This window comes from Phyllostomus hastatus, unplaced genomic scaffold, assembly GCF_019186645.2.
Source record: "Phyllostomus hastatus isolate PE091 unplaced genomic scaffold, TTU_PhHast_1.1 phas_contig_40, whole genome shotgun sequence".
In the NCBI taxonomy this organism is placed as follows: Eukaryota; Metazoa; Chordata; class Mammalia; order Chiroptera; family Phyllostomidae; genus Phyllostomus; species Phyllostomus hastatus.
In genome coordinates, this window is record NW_025333872.1 from 93,551,859 (window position 1) to 93,574,568 (window position 22,710).

A 22,710-nucleotide genomic window follows, 5' to 3' on the forward strand; every position below is an offset into this window, starting at 1 on the left:
TTTTACACGATGCTGGAGCTCCTTACTAATGAAATCAGCACAAATTCTTCAGGGGGCCGGTGGGGGACAAAACCTCAGTTTAGGGCCCTGTAACCCATTAGCCATCGGTTCTTGTTTTCAAACACGCTTTCTCTCTGGACCTCGTAGAACGGGGCAAAGGACTGCCGTCACAGCACCTTACTGAAATAAACTTTACAGGAAAATCATAGCTCACAAGTTTAGTTATCCTTATTTCTTAACCTTTAACATACATATCTTTAACATTGGAAAGAGCAATAGGAAATGGCTTATGTGAATGTGTTCTCTGTTTCCCAAGATGGCTTGGAGGGAATATGGAATAGCCATTGGAGTAGATAAATAAGTATAATTATTATTACCATCAAAATGATCACATTTTTAACCCCTGTAAAATGTTAAGCTTAATGGGACTAGCAAATGCCCTTCTAGTTTATTGGATTAGCAATTAGGTAAAAACATTTCAAGAAGGCTTATTTATTTGGGCGGATGTAGAGGTCAGAATTAATTTTTTGAAAACCTTTTAATTGAATTCCCTTTTAATTTTCACAGTGGTATCTAGTTAAATATTCGCATTAGTGCTGGTGGCTTTCCGAGGGTCTGAACTAGTTCTGGGTCCTCAGAATCAACACGGGTTATTTAACCCTTTTCGGCTGGTGTGCCAGCGGGGACTTCTGCGGGGTAATCCCACAGTGTTGGAGTAATTAGAAGGTAGTAATGAGGATTTAATTAGTCCTTGAGATAGGCTGGAAGCAGAGCCGCCGAGACCTTTCCCTCCTGGACGCAGATGCGAACGGCGGATGCCGTGCAGGGGCTGGGCGGGGCGGGCGGGTGCGTGTTTGTGGCCGGAGGCCGTTGTGTGGTGCCCTTCTGTGCCCGTGGGGGCCATGCAAAAGGGGCTCCGGGTGACACCTCACGGAATGTCTGGGTAGCACCCCACCCAGCCCCCGTTCTTGTCCACCTACACGACAGCCTTTCCTCCTCCTCCCTCTCAACTGTTGAAACAAAGTTATAGCGAAAGTGTGCAGGCAGACCACTGCTCTTACAGTGTCAGTGGCACTGAGTCAGACGAGCCGGGTGAGTCATGTGGTGACTGTCGCTGCAGGACAAGGAGAGAAACAAGCAGATTTTGCGGTTTTGTACCCCAAGTACTTAGGCCGGCCTTAGTTCTCGGCAGCCGTGTGTCAGAAGAACGACGGAGTTCCCGTGTTTGGAATCTGACCTTCACGGGGATGTTTGTCAGTAGCTCCATTGTTAGGTGTTAAGTAGTGACATTATCCAGAAAAGGTGTGTGGCAGAGGAGGTGGGTGCAGGCACTTAGATTTTTTTTTTAACTTTCTTCCTTACCATTTATATTCAGTGTTATTTTGTGTTTATTTCAGGTGCACGGCATAGTGGTCAGACAGTCAGTCATGCACTTTAGAAAGTGACCCCCACCCCCCAGTATTTCCCCGTCCCCACCTGGCTCCGTCCATAGTTGCTGCAACACTACCGACAGTATTTTCTGTGCTGTGCTTTACGTCCCGGTGACACTTTTCGTGACCACTCCTCGGTTCCTTCACCTTATTCGCCCCGGCCCCACGCCCACGCCCACACCCACGCGGCGACCAGCATTCTGTTCTCTGTATCTGTGTGTCTCTTTCAGCGTTTTCCCGTGTGCCCCCGTGAAGAGGGAAGCCAGAGTTTCCGTACTTCGAAAGTGGGAAGTTTCCGACTTCCATGTTATATAGATTGACTGAGTCGAATATGCCTTCGTTATCCTTATATTTTTTCCTTCTACTGATCCGAGATGTTAACTGCCTTGGTCTAGTTTTATCCCTACTCTTTAATGCTGTATTTTGAGAATTTCCTCATCAAATTTCTAGGCATTCTATTTGCTTAGGGCACCTCTTTCTCTTTTTAATGCCAAGGGCAGAGGAGAACAGTCTCTTCAAGTAAACCCAGGGTCTGACCACAAAGGAGAATGAGCTCTCGGGGGCCAGACCTGACTCATGTTTATGCTCCCCCACCCACCCCATCTGCCAGAGAGCCCACACATGATAGATGTTCAACCAAGAGTGAGCTGGGCCACAGGAAGTAATTCAGCCTGCATGCATTGTCAGAAATGTCAGATCTTTTTAGAGTACAGAACAGCCAAAGAATAAAATGTTTCTTGTCATTAAGAAGGCTTACCATATTGGTAAGACTTCTTTCGATTTGACCGTTGTAGGTCACGTGGTGACTTACAGCCGTGGTGTAAAGCGTTTCTCTATAGGTGTTTGACTTCTGCACCAGGTTCGAGGCACCACTTGTGCCCAGCATTCCTCCCAGACACGTGCCGGCGACCCTGCAGGCGCCATGACTGTCTGAGCTGGGGTCCCCCCACCCCCCACCGGAGCCTGGCACTGAACGAATTGTCCAGAGGCCACCTCCAACAACACCCCCTGCCACACACCCCAAAACCACGGTCTTCGTAACCCAGGACTAGTTGGGTGAAAATAAGTAACACTTTTGAAAAGTTTTTAATGCTACTAACTGGTTCCATAGTGATTTTTCACACCAAAAATGGCTTTTGAAGTTTTGAAAGTTATTTTTTAATCATGTTCGTTGACCTGACTCCTTAATTGTCGAGAACAGATTAAGTTAGTACAGAAATGAAGGAGACCACCAAGACCATTGTTAAGAGGTTGCAATTAGGATGTAAGGTTTCTTTCTGTTTTTGCAGTCTCCAGACGCTGTCTCATGTCCCTTGAAGTGTGGCAGGGCGTCTGCAGGTGCCGACAGGTTTCGTAGGGTGTGCCGGTTGTCGGAAGATTCTCTCTTACTCTCCCTTTCTGATTGCCCTTGTATGTGAAGGTGTCCTTATTTACACTGCAAGCATCCGAAATGAAACTGCGCTGCCTTTCGGCACCAGGGTATTGTCAAAAGAGAATATACATCACTTTCCTCCTGTATGGCTGTGTGAGTCTAGCCGCTCAGTGCGTTAAGGAATTAATGAATCCGCCCCCACCCCCAGATGCAATTAATTTAGCCTCTGCCCTTAATTGAGGATCCCTTTTTTAATAATCCGTGACAGATGAAAATGAACTCAAATGGGAGGTTATATACAAGAGAGAATATCTGGAAAGCTGTTTCTAATTTCTTCAGCCTCAGAACTCTGGGCTGGATTGTGGACCGAGCCAAAGCTAGTCAGCAGTGAAGGAAGTAACAGTATAGGATTTGTTCGTATTAGAGTTATCATTAAATTCCTATTAAGTCTACTGTCGAGAGATCTATTCACAAAAAAAGCTGGAAAAACAAGTATCACATACAGTAAAAGTGGATTTATAGTCGGTGAGGAGTCGTTAGTCTAAACTTTAAATATTTTAAAAGAAGCATAGTTTTGTTAATTTTGTTATATGCAATATTTTTTGAATTGCCAATTTAAGCTTGTTTTTAATAGTTAACACTCGTTTGTAATCGGCTCGTTATTCTCCAGTGGAAGTGGTGGAGAACATCTGGATCGTGGGTAAACCCAGCATTGTGCGTTGCGTGCACTGTTTATGACAAGATGTTTTCTCCTGTGCCTTACGGGTCTGGCTCTCGGCGAAAGACCGCTGTCTGCCTGGTTTCCCGAGCCACAAAGCTAAAGGCATCCTGGATGCCTTCCCTCCCGCATCTGGCCCACACGAGGCATCACGGTCTATGGATGCTCCCCCCCACCGTCCCGCCCCAGGCCCAGGCCACCTGAGCTCTTCCAACAAGCTCCCAGTGTCCGTCCGGCTGCAGTTCGTCCCCTGCCTGCCCACCTCCCCTGCTGCATCCGGACGGTGCCTCCACAGACCAAGCAGGTGGTGTGCTCCCCGTGCGGAAGCCTGGAGGAGCTTCCCTTCGCCTTCAGAGACGGGCTGCCCTGCTTGGCCTGGTTAGGAGGCCTCTCCCCCTCCCACCCAGCCCCCCTTTCTGTCTCCCTGCCTCCTGCCACGCTGGGCCTCTCTGGGGATCATTGTATAAACTCCTCTCTCTCTCCCACCCTTTGTCACCCACACCTCAACCCCGTTCCCACCCCGACATGGGGTCCCCTTGCCTCCGTTTACTAATCCTGAACAGCCTGGCACCTGCTAGGAGTTCGAGTCTGGGTTTGCTGAGTGGCAGATAAATGAAGCCATTACTTGTCATAGCGCCGCCCCGTGGCCCAGGCATCGAGCCCCTGCGCAGCCTGAGTCCTCTCGGGACCCATCGCTGGGACTCACAGTTGCGCTGTCCCCGCCTGGAGCTCTGTGAGGGCAGGGGCCACGTGGACTCGTGCAGTTTTATAACCGCGGGGCCTCATGTAGTCCGGGCTTTTCTCATGTGAATCCTCAAGGGATTTTGGAACCAAAAACTCTGGATTTGGGCACAGGCTTTACCACTAACTAGTTTTGTGACCTTGGGTGATTAATTAAATCCCTGCTTTCTCCTGTAAACGGAGCATCGGCACGTCCCATGGATTTGTCACATGGATCAGATGCCATCCTGAGCCCGGAAGTTACGAACAGCAAAGCACTGTGCAGTAGTGAGCGCAAGCATCAGGCACAGATGACTCGGGTGAAGACATGGGTTGAAGGCCTTAAAAAAAAAAGTTTCTTTGCTTCTTCCAGCACGTAGCGACATCCATACAGTTGTCTTTGAACTCTGCCCTGAAGCAGGCTTTTGCTTCTAAAACTCAAAAGATTTGTGTAAGGAAAGGCTGGATATTTTGCCGCCCACACCCCCCCCCCCCCCCACATACACACACCATCAGGGTAATCGGTGCAAACCCCCCCCCCGACTCTCATTTTCCCGGTGACAGGTGAGGTCAGCAGCTGAGAGGGTTCCATCAGGTGGATGGGGAGGGCCTAGGTGCTGCCTTCTGTGCCTCTGACCGTAGGACACCCTAGGGGCCGGGAAGGAAGGGGCCACTCTGCCAGCTCACCCGGCGGCACAGCCGGGAGAACGCGGGGGGCCTGGGTCGCAGCCTTGCACGGGCCATCAGTTTCTGTCCTTCCTAAAGCAGCCCCTGGTGTGAGGAGGAGAGGCGGCAGGCAGATACAACACTGGAGATGTTAAAATGTAACAAGAATATTCTTCCAAATCTCCCTCCCTCCCTCCAAACGGGAATCTGACACCTGTCGGTGAGGAGAAATCACTGTCTGTCGTCGGAGCCCCTCGGCTGAGGCGGCGCAGCGTGTGACCGTAATTTCACACGTGTTGGGAAGCATCTTTGATGGAACTGGCTTGAAGAAACACAAGGCAGCTCTCCTGCGAGTTTTTAACAGATGCCAGCGTGAAAGTAAACTGTCCACACGCCAGAGGAAAAGCGCTTCTTGCTGGCTCGAGGCACCTCGGGTGTCTCTGTGCACACTCGCTCTCCCGCGCAGCCCGGCTCGCTGGCGCTTCCTTTGCTCTCCGCCCTTTCGTGGGCAGGCGGAGGACGGTCTGGGCTTCCCGCTTCACTCTGTTTTCCCACACGAGCTAACGTCTTCGATGCTCGTGTTGCAGAATTGGGTGACTTGCGTGGAAAGGAAAAGGAGATGCGTGCAGTTGAAGGCTAAGATCCGAGTCGAATTGCCTTCCAGCTTAATTTTCCGAAATTTCCTGGTGTCGTTTCCGAATGCATTTGACTTTCTTTCTGAATCGGTTCTCCGCTGATTCACTCTGTTGTTGAAGTACTTCCTCAGATAAACTCTTTCTTGTCCAGGGAAGAGTTTCCTCTCATTTCTCCTGCATGAAAACATTCTGTGCTCATTTCTTCTCCCAGAGAGGAAATGGGGTTTGTGTATAATGACTACATAAGTCAGTGGCTTTTATTTTTTTTTTCTGCTACGGTTTTGACAGTAACACTGGATCTTTCTTTTCTATAAGAATTTTGTTTTTTACAAGTGAAAGAATTATATAGCATGTTTTTTTTAATCCAGGAAAAATAACCACTTAGTAAACCACAAATATTTAGTATAATGCTACAGAAAATAATGGAAAGTTCCTGAAAACTCACTCATTTAATGATAAATATTTTAGAGGCTCATTTTTTTTGTTGGGCCAATTCTAAAATAGCTCTGAAGGGATTTTTTTTTTTTTAATTAAGAAAAATGTCTCTCTGGCTCAGTCTAACACAGGTCTCTGCTCTAGACACTGAAGTCGCGTTTCCCTTAGCCCTGACTTGGCGCGACTGGCTCCGCTGTGCAGTGAGCATCGTGGTCTGTGCGGGAGTTTTCCGTCGGCGCCGACGTGACTATCCGAGGGAGAAGGCCCTGCGGAGGACGGTGCGGGATGGGCCGACTGCATGGGGTCCTGGCCCCCCCGCCAGGCCTGCCTTCAGTTACCGGGTGCATAGAAAGTGGCAGTCAAGAAAGTATCAGGTTGTAATGCGATATCTCAATTAACGTGACGTGCCTTGGGAATAAACTTTAGGGCCAGCGGTGAGCGTCCCCCAGGGCGGTGGGAACAAGCCTGGGCAAGATGGGGCTTTTCTCACGAGCTCCACGGCTCCGTGAGGAGCCCCCAGGAGCCAGGCGGGACTCCCTTCTCCCGGGCCACAGACCGGGGTGTTTTTCTTTATAGCTGGAAAGAGAATAGTCTTCTCGGTTCAGACTCTGGTCTCCCTCTGAACCCTTCAGAAACCCCGGTGGACTGATTCACCCGTTGCACAGACGTGCATCGAGCCAGTCGCTGTCATAGGTGCTTGAGATCCCGTGGGAAAGGGAAGTCAGTGTCCTTCCGCTTCACACTGAGATGTAGCAGCCGTGCACGGTACCAGAATCCAATCCCTACCCCCTCCTCCCCTCTGGTCCCCCTCCCCTTTCTCTCTCTCTCTCTTTTAATAAGCAAACTCCAGGGAATCGGCCAGATCCGGGAGGACGTACGTGGAGTCTGATACCACTCGGCTGATCAGCTCTGTAGTTGTTGGGTGTGTGGCCTGACACTGACAAGCTTGGCTTTTCTGAGCCACATAACACAGCGGGCCCATTATTTCTGGAACTAGCTATCTAGAAAAGGGCACTGGTTTCTGGATCGTCGGCGGAGTTGGGGGCGCTGCCCAGCCCAGCAGCTGTAACTGGGCCGCAGCGCAGGAGGCGTGGGCCGGGTTAGGGGGACGCCACACAGCCTCAGGGCCCCGCGCTGCCTGCGGAAGGGCATCCGGCCGTTTGCCGGGAGGCCCGCGGATGTCACTCCATGACCTCGCTGCGTTAACCATGGTCCAGGGACTCGCAGCCCTTTCTGCCTTTCCCGTGCTGACTGTTTGGCACTGGAGCCTGGCGAGGGAGGCCAGTTTGGAAACTTGGAGTCTTTCAGACAGGAAGTAAGTGGTGGGCTATGTGAAACAGAACAGGAACACGAACAGCAGTCACTTACCGAGCCTCCCGTCTGTGTGGAGGCTCTGAGCTCTGTGCCACACGGGACGTTTTCTCAGTCAGTCGTAGGAGGGAGGCTCAGCCGTCATCCCCGCTTCACAGGAAAGGCAGCCTAGGCTTGACTCTTAACCAGCTGGCCTGAAGTCTCCTACTCTGAGCAGTGAAGCCAGAATTTGAATCTGTGGTGCTGGGGCCGGGGGGACAGAGTGGAGGGTTTGGGCAGGTGTTTAGGTGACAGAAATCTTCGTTTTCCGTGGCCTGTGACGCTGTCAGCCGCCCTTCCTTCCCCCCCTTGAAAGCTGCCTGCTTTTCCCCGGAAATGATTCCCCAGGCGCGTACTCTGAACTAAGGAGCCGGGCCATCACATTTATTAAATTGTTTCTGCACAGCGAAAGGAAATGGGCTTGAATGAAGATGCTCTCTCATTCATTACAATCATGCATTTGTTTCCAGTTCTGTGCCAGACACTTCGCTCGGTCCTGAGGAGACAGATGCAACCAGGGCATCGTTTTTAAAGGCTCGGTGCTCCGTCCAGGGGTCAGGAAGACAGTCACACCGGCAGATGCGAGCCGTGTGCCCACCACCCCAGCTCACGGGCGTGGTGCTTTTTGGGCATGGGAGTGTCTGCTTCCTGGGTGTCCAGAGGCCATGGAAGGGAGCAGGAGGCTGAGCCAGGAAGGATGAGAGGACATCAGTTACCGGGCGGCGAACAGCCAGCCGCCCGGGCACACCATGCAAACAGCGTGTCCAGCAGAGGCCACGACCTAACGTTTTGTTTGCAGATGGTGCCTCCCGTCAGTGGGCGTTGTTTGCACTGAAAAGGCAGTGTAACATATCAGAGTGGAACGAGGAAACCCTGTGGGTGGGCGTGGGTGCAGACGCCTGTCGGGGAGAGGGCTGGATGCTGCCGAGGTGGTGCCGCTCTCCCTGCGGGCTGTCGCCGTTCAGCGGCTGGGTGGGGAGGCCTTCCAGAAATCGGTCAGGTGTTAAAGTAACCGTTGAGAAGAGCTGACCAAGTAAGATGGTGCCCGTGGACCTGTGGGATTTAGCTGAATGCAGGAGCTTTAGCTTCCAAGAGCGTATACATGGTGCCGCCCACTTTGCTAGTCAGACGCATTGCTGTCTCAGTCGGATCTCAGAAGCTGCGTGGCTAGCGGTGTCTGGGCCGTTCCTGCACACCACAGAGGTCTCGGCTGAGGACGGCTTCTTCGAGGACACCTCGCCCGTCCCCAGTCCGAGTCGGGTCCCCGCAGCAGCGAACGTCAGCCCCAGCAGGGCAGGCGCTGTCGGGCTGGTCATTTGTCCTGGCGCCCAGCTCCGTGCCGGCACCTGAGTTGACCACTCTCCCTGTTGACAGGTTTTGGTTTCTACGCAGCTGACTTTCAGTCCTTCAAGAACTAGGATCTCCTCCTTTCCCCTCTTTTTAATGCGCTCCGACCCCTCACCCATTCCCCCGAGAGCCAGGGTTAAACTGAGGCATGCGGCCAGCGTTGGGTCACGTGGCCGTGGATGGAGTCACCGGCGTGACAGCTTAGCCCAGAATCCCCGTGGTGAGTGGCGGGTCCGTGGCATCTCTAAAAAGGCAACAGTAATGCCTTTGTGTGGTGCTTTCATGGTGTGTTCCGGCTCAGAGAAGCGCTTTTGCATATGTTTTCCTTAGCCGGCTCTCAGACGAGCATTGTAAGCCTGGACGGGAAGCGTGTGCTCCCTTTCGAACAAGAGACCGCGCCTTCCGATGCCAGCAGATGCGTGTGTGTGCTCCCGCTGCCTTTTCCTCTGGACAGGCAGCTGCGCTCCCTCCTCCCCTGGAGGGAAGCTCTGTGAGTTTCCGTGCTAGACACACGCCCCTGTTCACGCGGAGCATGTTAGTGCAAGTGCTCAGCGCGGTGTGCACCTGGGAGGAAGGACTCAAAGATAGCACGTGCGTTCACAGAACCCTCTGCAGGCTTCTGGGTAAAGTGCGCAAATGGCATTTTCATGTGGAGTTCCCACAAGTTTTGGTAAGTTCTTTTATATAATGTAAATAATAATACTTGTCTAAAGTAGTGCTTTTCCCCAAAGTTTGAATTTTTCAGGTTAGCTCTTTACTTGGGGCATAGAGTTCTGTAACACCTCTAGTAATTCATTATACTTTCATAGTACGCAGGGAACTCATTTATACCTTCTAAACTCCCCTTCTTTTTTCTAAAAGAAGAAAATACAATCAAATAAATGTGTCACCTTAAATAGGTAGGAAATGGGGGGGTGAAATTTGATTTTTGGAAACATTTTAACGTTTATTTCATTCAAAATAAAGGTTAAGACAAAACAAGGAATACCCCCCAAAAAATAAACATGGAAATTATAGGTGTGGATCCAATTTTTCCTGGGAGAAAAATGTTTAAGCGAGCCTCAGAGAGAAGCAGAGCTAGAAGTAGTCCCCCCACCAGGCACTGGGGGGTCCCCCCGCTCCCCGCACGATGGGGAGGAGGCGGAGGCCAGGCCGGGGAGACAGCGGCCCGGTCTATACAGCGACCTGGATGGCCAGGACTCGCGGCCTCGCCCACTGCCCTTGCTGTTCCTCCAGGCTGCCCTCCCTTTTTGACTATGTAACAATAGTAATGGCTGATAATCGCTGAAAGCCTACTGTGTGTCAGGCACTGCTATATTTGAAGGAATTACCTCATTTAATCCCCACAGTGGCCTTCTGTGGTAAATGTCTCTGTCCCCATCTTGCAGACAGGGGAACAATAATAGACTTGCAAAGTTTTTCTCTTTAGGATGACAAGTAGAAATACTTCTTTTTTAAGCCAACTTCCGTCTTCTAACTTTGCATAATTTTGTTTAGATTATTATAATATTCAACAGCTTTTTAAAAATAGTTATGTTCCTAATGGATGTCTGTTTTAGTGGCGTAGAGTTCAGACATACAGTCACCCACAGAAGGGTGGGCAACTGATATCAGCAGTTCCACAAAAACAGCAACTAAATAAAATGTTCCAACACAAATCACAAACTGTATCTGAACAGGTACATGAACACGCCATTTGCCCTGGCGACAGGAACCCAGTGGTAGGAGATAGAGATACGTGGTTGTTAACCCTTGGGGGTTTTACTCAGTTACATAAGCACTGGCATGATGCAGGTTCCACACATGTAATTAGAAAACCAGCTTTTTCTTCTAGCTGGAAACTGCATCTGCATACGTGGGGTGTTCGGGAGTTAAAAGATACCCACGTCCGCTTACCAACCAGAACACCACCCCGTAGTCTCTTACTTGCCCGTGTCCCGTGACGGGCCACAGGGCACTTCCACATTCATCCCGTCTGATCTCGCAGCAGCCTCCTCTTCAGCCGACAGTGAGGAGGCTGAGGCTCAGGAAATGTGTCATTTGCCTGAAGTCACACAGCTCATTTGATTGGCACACACACTGCAGTACGCTCATTTATTGTCTTTTCCCCTACGAGGTTCTGAACTCGTGGCACGCACAAGACTGTACCCTGGGCCTCTGTCCCCACCTGGCTGCCAGGAGATGAGCAGAGCTCAGAAAGGAGTGGGGGCAGTTGTCCCCTCCTTTCGTCGTCTTGGGACGGCTGGAAGGGGGTGCATGTAACCGAGCACACCAGACGGGGCTGCGGGAAGCACGTGCAAGTGGTGCCGCTGGGAAAGCGCCCAGAGGGAAGAGGAAGCTTTCCGGGTCGACTCCTGGGGGTGGGGGTAGATCCCACACCCCGCGTGGCCTCGTCCCCGAGGTGTGGGACTCGATGCGGCGACTCATTCCGCTTGATGCAGCTTTGACCACGGTGCCGCCCCCTCTGGAGCCTTTGCTCGTACCACGTTCCTGCAGAATGCCAGTGAGAGTTCCAGGGGAACAGGGCGTGTGTGTTTAAGGGCCAACTAGTCAGAGGTAAAGAAACGGCTTCGCCCAAGTAGACTCTCAGAACTCGGGCAAACAAACATGAGGCCTGGAGTCAGTGCCCCAGAGGTCACGGCAGCCTAAGGACGCGCCACGGCATCAGAGGCTGTGAGCCCCTCCGCGTGGACACTCCCGCAGGTGAGGTGAGGTTCGTGCACCTTAAAGGACCAGTGCCTGCCTTAACGAGAGAAGACGGAAGCCGTCCTCCTCTGAAAGAAGGAGGCGGCCACACGGGCCTGTGTGGGATGGAAACACGGTTTCATTAAACGGGACTCTATATGAAACTCCTGAGAATTTCTCAGTAAAGCTTAGATAAATATTTCATGTAACATCTTAAGATGCAATCATTTTTAGTAATTTTAGTGCTCTGATTTCTGTTTGTTTTCAGATTTGAAAAAGCAAACATTTCTTATGCTGATTTATATCTGGGAGCCACCAATTGAGCTCCATTTCATGAGGCTTATCTTTATAAATAAATGAAATGGGATAATAAGGAGCAGCTCTACGTTTCTGTCGGTCTCCCTAGACAGAAGCAACAATAAGGAACAGCTCTGGGTACTTTTGTGTCTGTCTCTCCCGACAGAAGCGATGTTAAGAGACCCTGTTTTTCTCCTGCGACGTGAGCCGCGGTGTTGGTGAATGCCCCGTCCCAGATAGCCCCCCAGTTCAGGCTGACCTCGGAGACAGACACCGCCTCTCCCTCCCGCTGCCTCGGACTCTCTGGAAGCTCCTGCTCTGGGTTCCCCTGTGGGACAGGCGGAACCCACCCCCGTCCAGCACCCGGGGGCCTTCACCGGGCGCCCGGAACCCTCACGACCCACACTCTGGGTTCTCGGAGCTGTTTCTCAGGCCGCCCTTCCCTGGTGTGCCCGTTGGGTGGAGTCAGCTTTTTCTCAGAGGCAGGTCTTGGTTTGGGGTGCACTTTGTCTAAATGAGTGTTTCAAAGTTTATTCCACATTCCTGCCTGTATGCTGCTGTAGCCAAGTCCTTTGTGATGCACAGCACGTGCCAGATGCTGTGCCAGGCACTCAGAGGCGACCGTGGGCACAGGCATCCGTGCCCTGGTGAGGCTGCGTTTTCGTGGGGAAGAGAGACGATAAGTGAGCCAGAGATACAGTGAGAGGATGGCAGGTTATGGAAAGGTCTGTGCAGAAACGTGAGAAAGCGGTGGGGCGGCTGCAGGCCGGTGGGTCAGGAGGGCAGCCCTGGAGGAGCCTCCGGGAGCCACCAGAAGGCCGGGGGACGGACAGGGTGGTTGGGGGGCGGGGGAGGAAACAGGAAGTGGGGTCGACGGGAGGAGGCGATGCCCCACCACAAGTGGTCCCTGACACCGCAGTCGGGTGTTTGCGTTGTATTTCCAGGCCCGGTGGGAAGTCGTGAAGGACTCTGCGAGGGAAGGGTGTGCCCTCGTTTCTCCTTGCGTTCCCGAGAAGTCAGTCCGGCTGCTCTGTGGGGGCCGGACCAGAAGGAGCAGACCGGAGGGCGGGGCGGAGAGAGAGGAGTTAGACCATGGCCGGCCGGTGTGTGGGGAAAGGGGACAGTGGCTGGCGCTGGCTTGTGTGGGCGTGAATATGGGGAAGAGGCGATCCGTCTCCGAAGTAGACCCGACGGGGTGCACCGGTGGGTGGATGGGGGTCCTGGCGTGAGCCTTTGGGTGGGTGGCGGTGCCATCGATGGAGATGGGGAGACCACCATGGGGGCAGGATGGGGTTGGGGGCAGAAGCCGCGCTCGGTTGGGGAATAGCAGAATACACAGCAGCCCCACCAGCCGTTTACAGCTCAGCCGCAGGGGTAGTGCATGAGTCAGGAGCTCAGCGGTCTGCGTGCCGGCTAGGAGTCAGGTGAATGTTAAGTGCAGCAGGAAGCTGCCGTTGGCCTGGGCCTGGGAGAGGGGCGGGGCGTTTGAGTGACACGTGTCCCGGGGCTGAGGAGAGTGGTGCTCGCCCTGAGACGGCATGCACAGCGTGTCCGTCCCAGCAAGAACGGAGAGTTGCTTTCTGTGAGGGACCCCATCTATAAGGCACGTTAAGGGAACTTGCCCTTCCCCCTTCTCCTTTCCCTAGTTCAAGTCCACGATCCCCTGGGTTCCCAGAACCTCTAATGAGAGTTCAGAGTTAGGGCCAGGGTAGCTCCAGAATCCCCCACACTCAGCTCCGGTCTTTCAGTGTTCCTCCAGGGGAACCTCACGGCGCCGGCCTTCTCCCCACCCTTCTCCCTCACAAGTCCGTGTCCATTTTTGTCACCTGCATTTATGTATTTCCATTTATTTCCTACTTAGGTTTTATGGCAGGCACACAAAGAAACCCTCAAATGTCTCAATATGGACCTCAACAGACAGGACCATCCGTGTCGCCTCATCCTTCTCCTGGAGGCCAGATGCATCCCGGAATCGGTAGCTTTCAGCAGAGTAACTCGGGTGGGACTTACGGTCCACAGATGAGCCAGTATGGACCACAAGGTAACACAAAAAAAAAAATAGAGAAGAAAAAAGTTTTTCCGAATGCGTTGCAGTAGGTTGTAGAGATTTTGTTGATGTGTGAATCTGAGATCTGAGTGTCATAAACATCTTTCAAGATCCCGTTATTTGTTACCTGGCGGATATGTGAGGTGAATGCACACCCGCAGCCCTTTAGTTGCCCACAGTGATGGGAAGAATAATTATAGCAGCTCTTCATTACGCGTCCGTGCGTCAGACACCGCGGTAAGTGCCCGTCCCACGTTGTTGCTGACGATCAAGGCGCGCATGCTCATTTCCATGTACGTGCTTCAAGAAGAAGGCACAGGCCTTGCCCTCAGCAGTTTCTTATTTAAAACGTGGGTTTTGTCATGCCGAGCCCTGAGTCTCCCCCCTCCCTCTCTGTGCGTCACTACCTTTACAGTGACGTGCCCCCTGCTCCGGAGGCTGTCGTCCCACTAGGTCTTCTCCCAGTCTTTCTGCGAAGTGCCGGATCAGGGGGACAGTAGTTCTGACTGTCAGTCACCGGTCTGACTGACTCTCAGAAGACGGGACAGAGCCTGAAAGAGACACGTCTCTCCAAGAGGGAAATTAGTGGAGAGCAGAAAAAGAAGTGGCATCGTGCCCACACGCACTGTTTACAGTTGGCCTTCCTGGAAGTCGATGTCTGTTCTGTCGTGTACATGGAGAATCCTTGCATCGGGGTTTTAACCCTGATACACGTATTCCGAAGTCACTTTTGGCAACAAGGCATTTGAATTCGGCACCTTTTTTAATATCTTTGTTTATTTAAATTAGACATTAATGCATCCTTTAGAGAGAAGGAGCTAATCTGGCACAATTCCCAGAGTTTCCCACTTCTGAAAATACCAGGAATGTTCCTAATGAAGCTGATGAATCCCCACCAGGGAACCGGAGTAAAATGTTTGCTCCTCCGCAGCAGAGTTGGGGCCACTGAGGTCAGCCTTGCTATTTCCCAGAGGCCTCTGAGTTTGGTGGGCTGTGCTGAGTGGGTGCCCACAGGCCAGACGAGACTGTACAAGGAGACCCAGACACCTTGTCGGCTTCTCACCTGCTCCCTCTCAGCAAGGCCTCCCTGGCTGTTGGGTAGTACTTTGCAGTTTGATCATTGAGTCGCCGTGTTTCTTCAACGCTCCCTTGCCAAAGGAATTTAAGCCCCTTCCATACCACAGGCGTGGCACCACGTCCCCTCACCTTACACTTTGTTAGATTACGTGCCAGCCCTTCCCGTTGTTCGGAAAACGGTGCTAGACGCCCCCAGCCTAACGCTTTGCTCAGGCCCCTCCCTCCCTGCCTCTGTCCTCGAGTGGAGTCCGAGTGCCGGATTCCCTGTCTGCCGCATCGTGTGTGGCCCCCCCCCAACCCCAGTTCCTCATTTCAGGGGGCCCTGGGGATTTACGTCCCCATCCACGGTACCCCGAGTCACTCGGCCGTGAGAGGGCTGCTGCCCCCCTTGCGTCGCTCCGCGTGGTGGCTGTCTTCACAGTTGGGTTTCTTTGGCTGTCCTGAAGAGAAGAAATCTTAATGTTGGAAGGCAGAGATCATCACTTGCGAGAGGCCCAGTAAAGTGTGGGCTTGTGCTCAGAATGTAACTGGAGGCAAGGGCAGAGCCGTGTTTCCAGAACAGAATGGGGGTGGGGGTAGCTAGCTCAAGGCCTGGGACTTCACTGCGAACTCGCACAGGGCTCCGTGGAACTTCCAGCTGGTGCCCCCACTCGCCAGTAACTCACGCCAGGGGCCGGGTGGGGGGCTGCCTGGCGAGCCTCACTGGAGAGCACAGGGCTCATGCCAACTGCCACGTCCGTGGACAGTTGCTTACTCTGTGGAAATTCCTTTTCCCAGAGAGAGTGAGATGATACAACCTTTAGAGGTCGCTCCTGATTTTAACGTTGGGTCTGAATGTTGCTTCAGCTCTGGAACCTCCTCTATACAAATGGAGCCCAGGGCATCCACCACGCCCGCCACCTTTGGGTTCGGAGTGAAAAGAGTGTTTGTTCTGAGGTTTTCCTGGGGCGCGCACACTGAGTTTAGGTTGGTGGTGGAAACGACGTCACGGAAGAAGGACAGTCTCCATACTTGCGCTTCCTGACTCGGAAAGACGGCATCTGTACGTCTGTGCGCTGGGTTCTCGCCTTCCCCCAGGTGACGTCCAGTGGTCCCCCGCAAGGTGCGTGCCCGCCGGTCCCGGTGCCCCGCTGCAGTCGGAACTGCCTGCCTTCCCTCCTCGTCGGGGGTCTCCTCGGCGAGCCCTGAATGACAGGGAATCGCGTTCGGCACGTGGTTCCGTCGGGTCCACCTTTGGCAGGACTTACCTTTGCGCTTCCCTCTTTGTTGGTCCTTTTGGACGGGGTCCCAAGGTGACGGGTGTGTCCCTCATTTCTTCTAACTACCCAGGTCACTGGGGGAATGTACAGCTTGCGTCTTTGTGGTGTACGTTTCAGATTTCCGGAAAGGGTCCCTCGTGCAGGGACCCACAGTGGTCACGGGTCTGGTCTCTGTTTCTGTCACTAACTGCATGACTTCTGGTTTGGTTCGGCTTTTAAGCACCCTCAGGGCAGGGGGGCGGGGCGGGGGGTGAGGGGAAATACTGTACAATGCCTTTTTGCTCTCTGCTTCATTGTCGAGAGTAGCTGCTCCAAAATTGTTCTTTAGTGATAACAGCCCACATTTATCAGATGCCGCTATGTCCCGGGTCCTGTTCTAAGTGGTTTTCATAAATTAAGTCCTTTATCCTCACGTGCTGTTATTACTCACTCCACTTGACAGGTGGAGACACCGAGGCACACGACAGATAAACGACTTCGCCGAGATACGCAGTGGTCATGCCGGCACTCAGATATCGAGCACACTCACCCGTTTTCTTAATTAACGGGAAGCCCCTGGCATTAACTCCATTTTGCAAGTGAGCGGGCTGAGGAAGTTGCCCATGACCCCACAGCTAGTGCGTGCAGAGCCAGGGCTCAGGCGGGCGTCTCCCCTGCCTTAGGCGTGCCCTCCCCCCGGGCTCTTTTGCTCGGTGCGCCGGCCGTGACGCAAGATGCAGGCTGCTTCTTGCCCTTCCAGAAGCGAGGAACAGCATGTGGAAACACATCAACGATTCTAGAGGCTAAGGAAAAAATTCCTATGAAGTTAGGAAGGGGAAATTTTTATTAATGTATAACGTCATTACGTTACATTAATAAAATGGATATTAATACTGTAAAACCTGAGTCATTAAATACACAAACGGGGTCGAGCCGAGAGGAGTGTGTAAGATGTCTAGTTGCGTGTACTTCGTGGAATAGTGCCTCTCTACCTTCGAGCAAGCGCGTTGAGTCACTGCTCCCACCCAGCGTGTGCGAGCGCGCCGCGGGACCTCCTCTGCCGGATAGGAAGGAGTGGTGTGAGTGACAGTGAGTGACTTACTGGCAGACGAGCTTGTGTGGGAGGGGGGAGCGGCACTCAGGTTCGGGAAGGCCGCCCTGGTTGTCTGTGCGGACTGGCCGTCCGCAGACACTCTTCGCACACTCGTCACTGAGTGTGAAAGCTGAAGGTCTGGCCCGAGCATGGCCTTGGGTGACGGACACTGAACCCGTGCCCCGCCCCCTCGTCACCGGCTCACCTCGCTCGGCCGCAGCCTGGGTGTGTGATGGGTGCCCCAGGAAGCAGAGGACTCCCAGGTGGGTGAGTCTGGTGAGCCTTTTATTTCCAAATTGCATGGTGAAAGATGTTTTTTGGGCAGGTTCAGGGTTTTTTCTCTGAAATAAATTAGGTGTCCTCTGAAGTCTCCCTTCTTCCTTTATTAAAACACGCTTCTCGTGAGTTCAGCGGAGGCGAACCTCAGATGGTACCTACTTGAAATGACCGCAGTTCCAAAGCAGTGGATTTCGCGTTAATAATCGTACTGCTGCTTCCGTGCCAGAGGAACAATGTAGCAGTGTGACTAGCAGCTATGGAAGAATCCCTCGTAGGCCCGTGACAACCTCGGTGTCACGGTGACCCAGGATTCCCGTCTCCGCTCTTGTCAGTCCATAGCCTCCAGCTTGTCCTGAAGGAAGCTGAATTCAGCCGCCCCTCCAGCCGAGAGAGGTGTGTCTGCCCCATGGGTTCACTCCCACCCCCCACCCCCACCCCGGTGCTCTTGTCTCCAGAGGCTGGCGCAGCGCGCTCCCTCTTGGGCTTACTGTCTTTTTTTCTTGAAAGGGCTTGTAATACACCTGATGTGCTCACAGCTCTCTCCTACCTTCACCGTGTTTTCTGGTGAAGTGGCAGTGCTGGGCGGAAGTGTTCACTCCACATCCTGTGTCCCTTTGTTGTTGGAGACGTACTCCGAGTATCTTACTAACGTGAGAAAAAAAAGCAAATTGAAGCAGCCGTTTTAGAGCTAAAGGCAGTTAATGCCGTCTCCTTTTAAGCAATGCATTTTTCTTCACAGACTGGTGATTGTCGTGATTTTATCAAAGCCGAGGGATTAGGAAAGAAAGGAAAATTTAAAGTATAGGTCAACTTAAAATGTTAAAGAGATAGGAAAAGTAGAAATATAAAACAACTTTGCATCTTGACTAGTAAAGCTAATCGTTGTCGATAATTGCATGAATATCGCTAATTACAGCCAACAGCACCCACGGCCCTCGCCCAGGACGGAGCACACAGCTGCAGTGGGGGCCCCAGTGGCCGTTGAACGCCGCCCCAGGGCTCGGGCCTGGCCGTCCTGGGGAGCAAGGTGGGAGCGAAGCAGATCAGGCGAAGCAGATCAGAGCTCTCCCTGCAGGGGGCGCCATTCCCACGCCGGCTCCGCGGGCGAGTGTGGGCACCTCCGCCAGTCGGGGCCCGGGAGGGTGCCGGCGCTCCTGCAGCGTGTGACCGCGTGACTCTGGGACTCCTTCGTTCTCGCCGTAGAGATTCTGCCGTTTTACACTAAATGTGGCTGTTAAGATAACACTTTCTCACATTTGTTGCATCAGTGCTTTTTCTCGCGTCCTGAGAAGTGCGTACACTGGAATACCTGCATCATGAAAGTAAAGTTGGGCACAGGACACACTGTAGGGTAAAAAGATAATCTCGCTGATTAAACAGTTACCTTACTAATATCGGGACAGTGTGTGTCTGTTCCGTGGCGCTCTGCCCACTGTCCACGGCCAACAGCGATTCCTGTGAGTGCCATTTTTCCCCCACGGCGACCACACGAGGTAGAGAATCTTGTGTTTTTTACCCTTTTTTTTTAAAGATTTTATTTATTTATTTGTAGAGAGGGAAGGGAGGGAGATAGAGAGAAACATCAATGTGCAGTTGCTGGGGGTCATGGCCTGCAACCCAGAAATGTATCCTGACTGGGAATCGAACCTGCGACACTTTGGTTTGCAGCCCACGCTCAATCCACTGAGCTATGCCAGCCAGGGCTGTTTTTTACCCTTTTTACAGATGAGGAAACTGATCTCTGGAGTGACAACTAGCTGTCTGAGGGCCACGTGGGCAGCAAAAGGTCATACCCCTGTCCCTTGGGACCCTGCTTCTGTCCTTCACTCACTGCCCTGATGTCAGGTGCTGGCAACTGACTGGGCACCCCTGTCCCCTGGGCCCATGGGTGCTGTCGGCCTCAGGGATGGCTGTGTCTGCGGAGAGCCGCTGCTGCGACCGGACAGGCAGCCCACCTGCACACCGCCTGTCACCTTCTCGGGGACGCCTCCCCTCCCGCTGTGAATAAGTCCCCCACACACACACTTTATTTCTCTTCGCAGTGCTCAGCACCCTGTGACACTGTCCCGAGCCGCTTCCTTCCTCTCTGATGCCACCAGAACGTACGCGCCTTGCCTTTGCTCACTGGTGAGCCCCCAGCCATTCGCACAGAGGTGGCACGTCAGAGGGCCTTGGGAACCGTGTCCGCAGCCAGCAGAGACACAGCGGGCAGGGACCCCGGTCCACCCTCTCTGCCCTGCCGTGGTACTCGGCAGGGTTTGGGTTGACCGAGTGCTCAAGATCATCTTTGGGAAGTGAAACTGAAGAGCATTTGTTTTTCTGTTTCTTTCTGTGCCTCTGTATCTTCTGCATTGAGCTTGTGTGACTATGTAATTAAATTTTTAAAGGAGTTAACTTTCATGACATACACAGAAAAACAACTACCGAAGGTGAAATGCAGAGGTCAAACTGTAAGGTAGTCGGTCTTCCCTCCTCTTTCACAAGCTCCATGTAGTGTTATTACTCTTGCATTTTTATTGAAGACTTCTTAAAAATGCGTGTTGACCTAAGAAAAATGTGGTTCCTTATATATCAGTTCAAAAAAACAAATTGTCTCTATTTCCACAAGTAGAAGGATTTAACGCCCTTACTTGGGGTGAGTCAGCTTCCATTTCCAACCTGCGTTTGTGGTCTTCTTCACCGCTCCGGTACCTCCCTCCTAAAGCAGTGCCTTGAGCCGCGTTGAGTGATCAGCCTGGGGAGGAAGGTGGGTTTGGAAGAAGGTCTTTGAAATGTGACTTCTGTTTCATAAGACACAAGAAGGGTCTTACTTAAATATGGTAACCTGTGAAAAATACTCAAAATCACTCCTCGTTAAGGAAATAAAAGTTAAGGCCACAGTGACATTCACCATATACTATTGGAATGGCTAATGTTTAGTTGTTGCTGTTGTTGTTGTTTATTGGCAATATCAAGGACATAGAGCACTTAGGACTCTCACACATTTTTTGATGGGGTTTCTTATGAAGTTAAACTTGTGCTTACCTATAGCCTAGCACTCTAATTTCTAGGGTTTGTTTGTTTTTTTTCTGAGAAACGAAACATGTCCACACAAAGACCTGTGTGCACATGGTAGCGGTTTCATTCATAGTTGCCGAAAGCTGGAAACAACCCAAGTGTCCGCAGAACGGGGTACTCCTCGGCAACAAAAGGAAACAAACTACTGACAACGTGCAACAAACAACGTGGCTGCATTTCAGCCACGAGGCTCCAAGTGGAAGCAGCCAGACACAAAAGGCTGCAAACGGACGACTCTATTTAGGCAGCACCATGGAGGAGGCAGAGCCGCAGGAGCGGATCCGTGGTGCCAGGGGTGGGAGTGAGATTGACCGCAGAATAGCAACTTTCTGTCGTGATAGAAACATCCCGTGTCTGGCCCATGCTGGTGGTTATTGTACGTAAATTCTGACTCAGTAAACCTGACTTGAAGTAGTGTTATATAGTAGATGGCTGTTAAAAAAAAAAAAAAAAGGTAGTGAAGATCTTCGGCTACAAAACACAACGAATGCCTATTTAGCTCTAATTCACTAATATATTTGTGACATGTAGCTAAGTATCCATTCATTCTTTCCCACCCAGGGTAAAGTGTCTGCTGCATGGTTTGAATGTCATTTTCACCCTCCCCGGCAAAGGGGAGTAATACAGACCCTTTCATGGTCACAAGCAGCGGCTGAGTGATTGAAACTGAGAAGCCGAATTTCCTGTGTGAGTGGAAACATTCAATAGTTCAGTAAGAGCAGTGAGCTTGGAATATTGACTGTACAATAAGTAGCAGATTTAAATGTTCCGGAGCCAGGTGTAGACTTATTTGTGGTCCTCCTAAAAGAACGATGGTCACTTGCATCGGGTCGGGCCCCGGGTTCATCTGTCGGGTGCTCGAATCTCACTCTTGGTGGGTTGAAATCGGAATTCACCGGGTGACCGATTTCCCAGAGCTGGTGTGCCAAGATGAACCCACTTGAAAACTGCGGGCTCCCGGACTTGGCTGCGAGGCCCGTCCAGCTGAGGTGGGCTGGCCCGGCATCTGCTGCCTGCATTGTGCTTAATGCTGGATCCATCTGCTTTCTGTCGGAGCCGGTGCCAACAAATTACTGATCTATTAGAGGGACATGGAAATAAGACTGCACTTCTCAGTCCCGGCTTTTCCTCTCGTGTTTTGCTTGGCTTACACACTGGAGCTTTGTTTATCTGGGGGAGAAAGATATGCTGTCAAGTAGGCAAAGAGTGGGGGCGTGAGGCGTGTTTCGCCCCTTCCCACGCATTTGTAAGCGATCATGGGGGAAAGATCACATCAGTGGTGGTTGATGATACGACGGTTGTTGAGGATGGCGATAGTGCCTGTCATTCATCAGGTAACTGTAGTGATCACGTTCTGCCTCTTCCCCATTATCATCATTACTTCACAGATGGCCAGACCGGTGGTCAGGAAGCCTCAGTGGCGTGTCCAGGGTCAGGCCGCTAGGAAGCATCCCCTGCCCAGTTCCGGAGCACGTGCTCTAGTCACTGCTGCCTCGTGAGCCAGTTACAGCCGTAGAAACCACCTTTGTCTGGGCACATGAGCTCGATGGGGAAAGCCTTTCCCTTTTCAAGGAGACCAAGCATGTCGGTCATTTCCTTCCTGTGCTCACTAAAATACATTAGCCACTGGCTGCCAGTCACAGTGAAGGCGCCAGCCCACAGGGTGATGTCGCTTCTCAGTCCCGGCCGTGGGCGGAGCTCTCCTCCTGCTGCGAGCAGAGCCCCACACCCCCTTCTCTGGAAACCACGCTGTGGGCCTCGTCCGTCCGCAGTGGCAGTGGCCGGGTCTGAATGCCGTTTTCTAAAACAAGATTAAAGTGCTCTTTCATTTTCCTCGAAAGCAAAGAGTTGCATGTGTTTTCACTGCGTAAAGTTACTTACCCAATGAGTCACCAAAGGAGCGTGATGTTGGGGGGGGGGGGGGCGGAAACTAGCTGCGAGTCCCGGCGTGAATATGCGCATTCACTGCATCTGCGTCCAGACCGTGAGCGAAGTTTGTTTGTGTTTGATAAAAGCACGAGGCAGAGAGGAGTGCTGGATCGCACTGGCGCCATCAGGTGACGTGGAAGTCAGGCGTGCGAGATTGGGGGAAGGGGGGACAGGTCCTCCCTGTGCTCACAGGGAGGAGTTCTGACCCCTGGTGTGTCGAGCCCGAGGGCCAAGGTGGTACGCAGCCCCCAGCCCCTGCTCTGAGACCCTCCCCACGGGGGCACGCCCACAGTGCCCTTCCCACCGAGATGGTGTGCCAGGTAGACAGACCTTGT

The 22,710-nt window shown here is 52.3% G+C and overlaps 1 protein-coding gene across 9 annotated transcripts in view; it reads left to right on the top strand.

Annotated features, from left to right (window-relative positions):
• Positions 1–22,710, top strand: part of ARID1B (AT-rich interaction domain 1B) — a 395,667-nt gene that overhangs the window by 310,466 nt on the left and 62,491 nt on the right. For 8 of the 9 annotated variants that reach the window (XM_045844119.1, XM_045844124.1, XM_045844118.1 and 5 more), the window contains one exon: positions 13,517–13,696. The exons of the other annotated variant lie outside the window; for it this stretch is intronic. In XM_045844119.1, the coding sequence (XP_045700075.1) occupies positions 13,517–13,696 (180 nt within the window). The remainder of the gene's footprint in view (positions 1–13,516; positions 13,697–22,710) is intronic. 9 annotated transcript variants of the gene reach the window in all.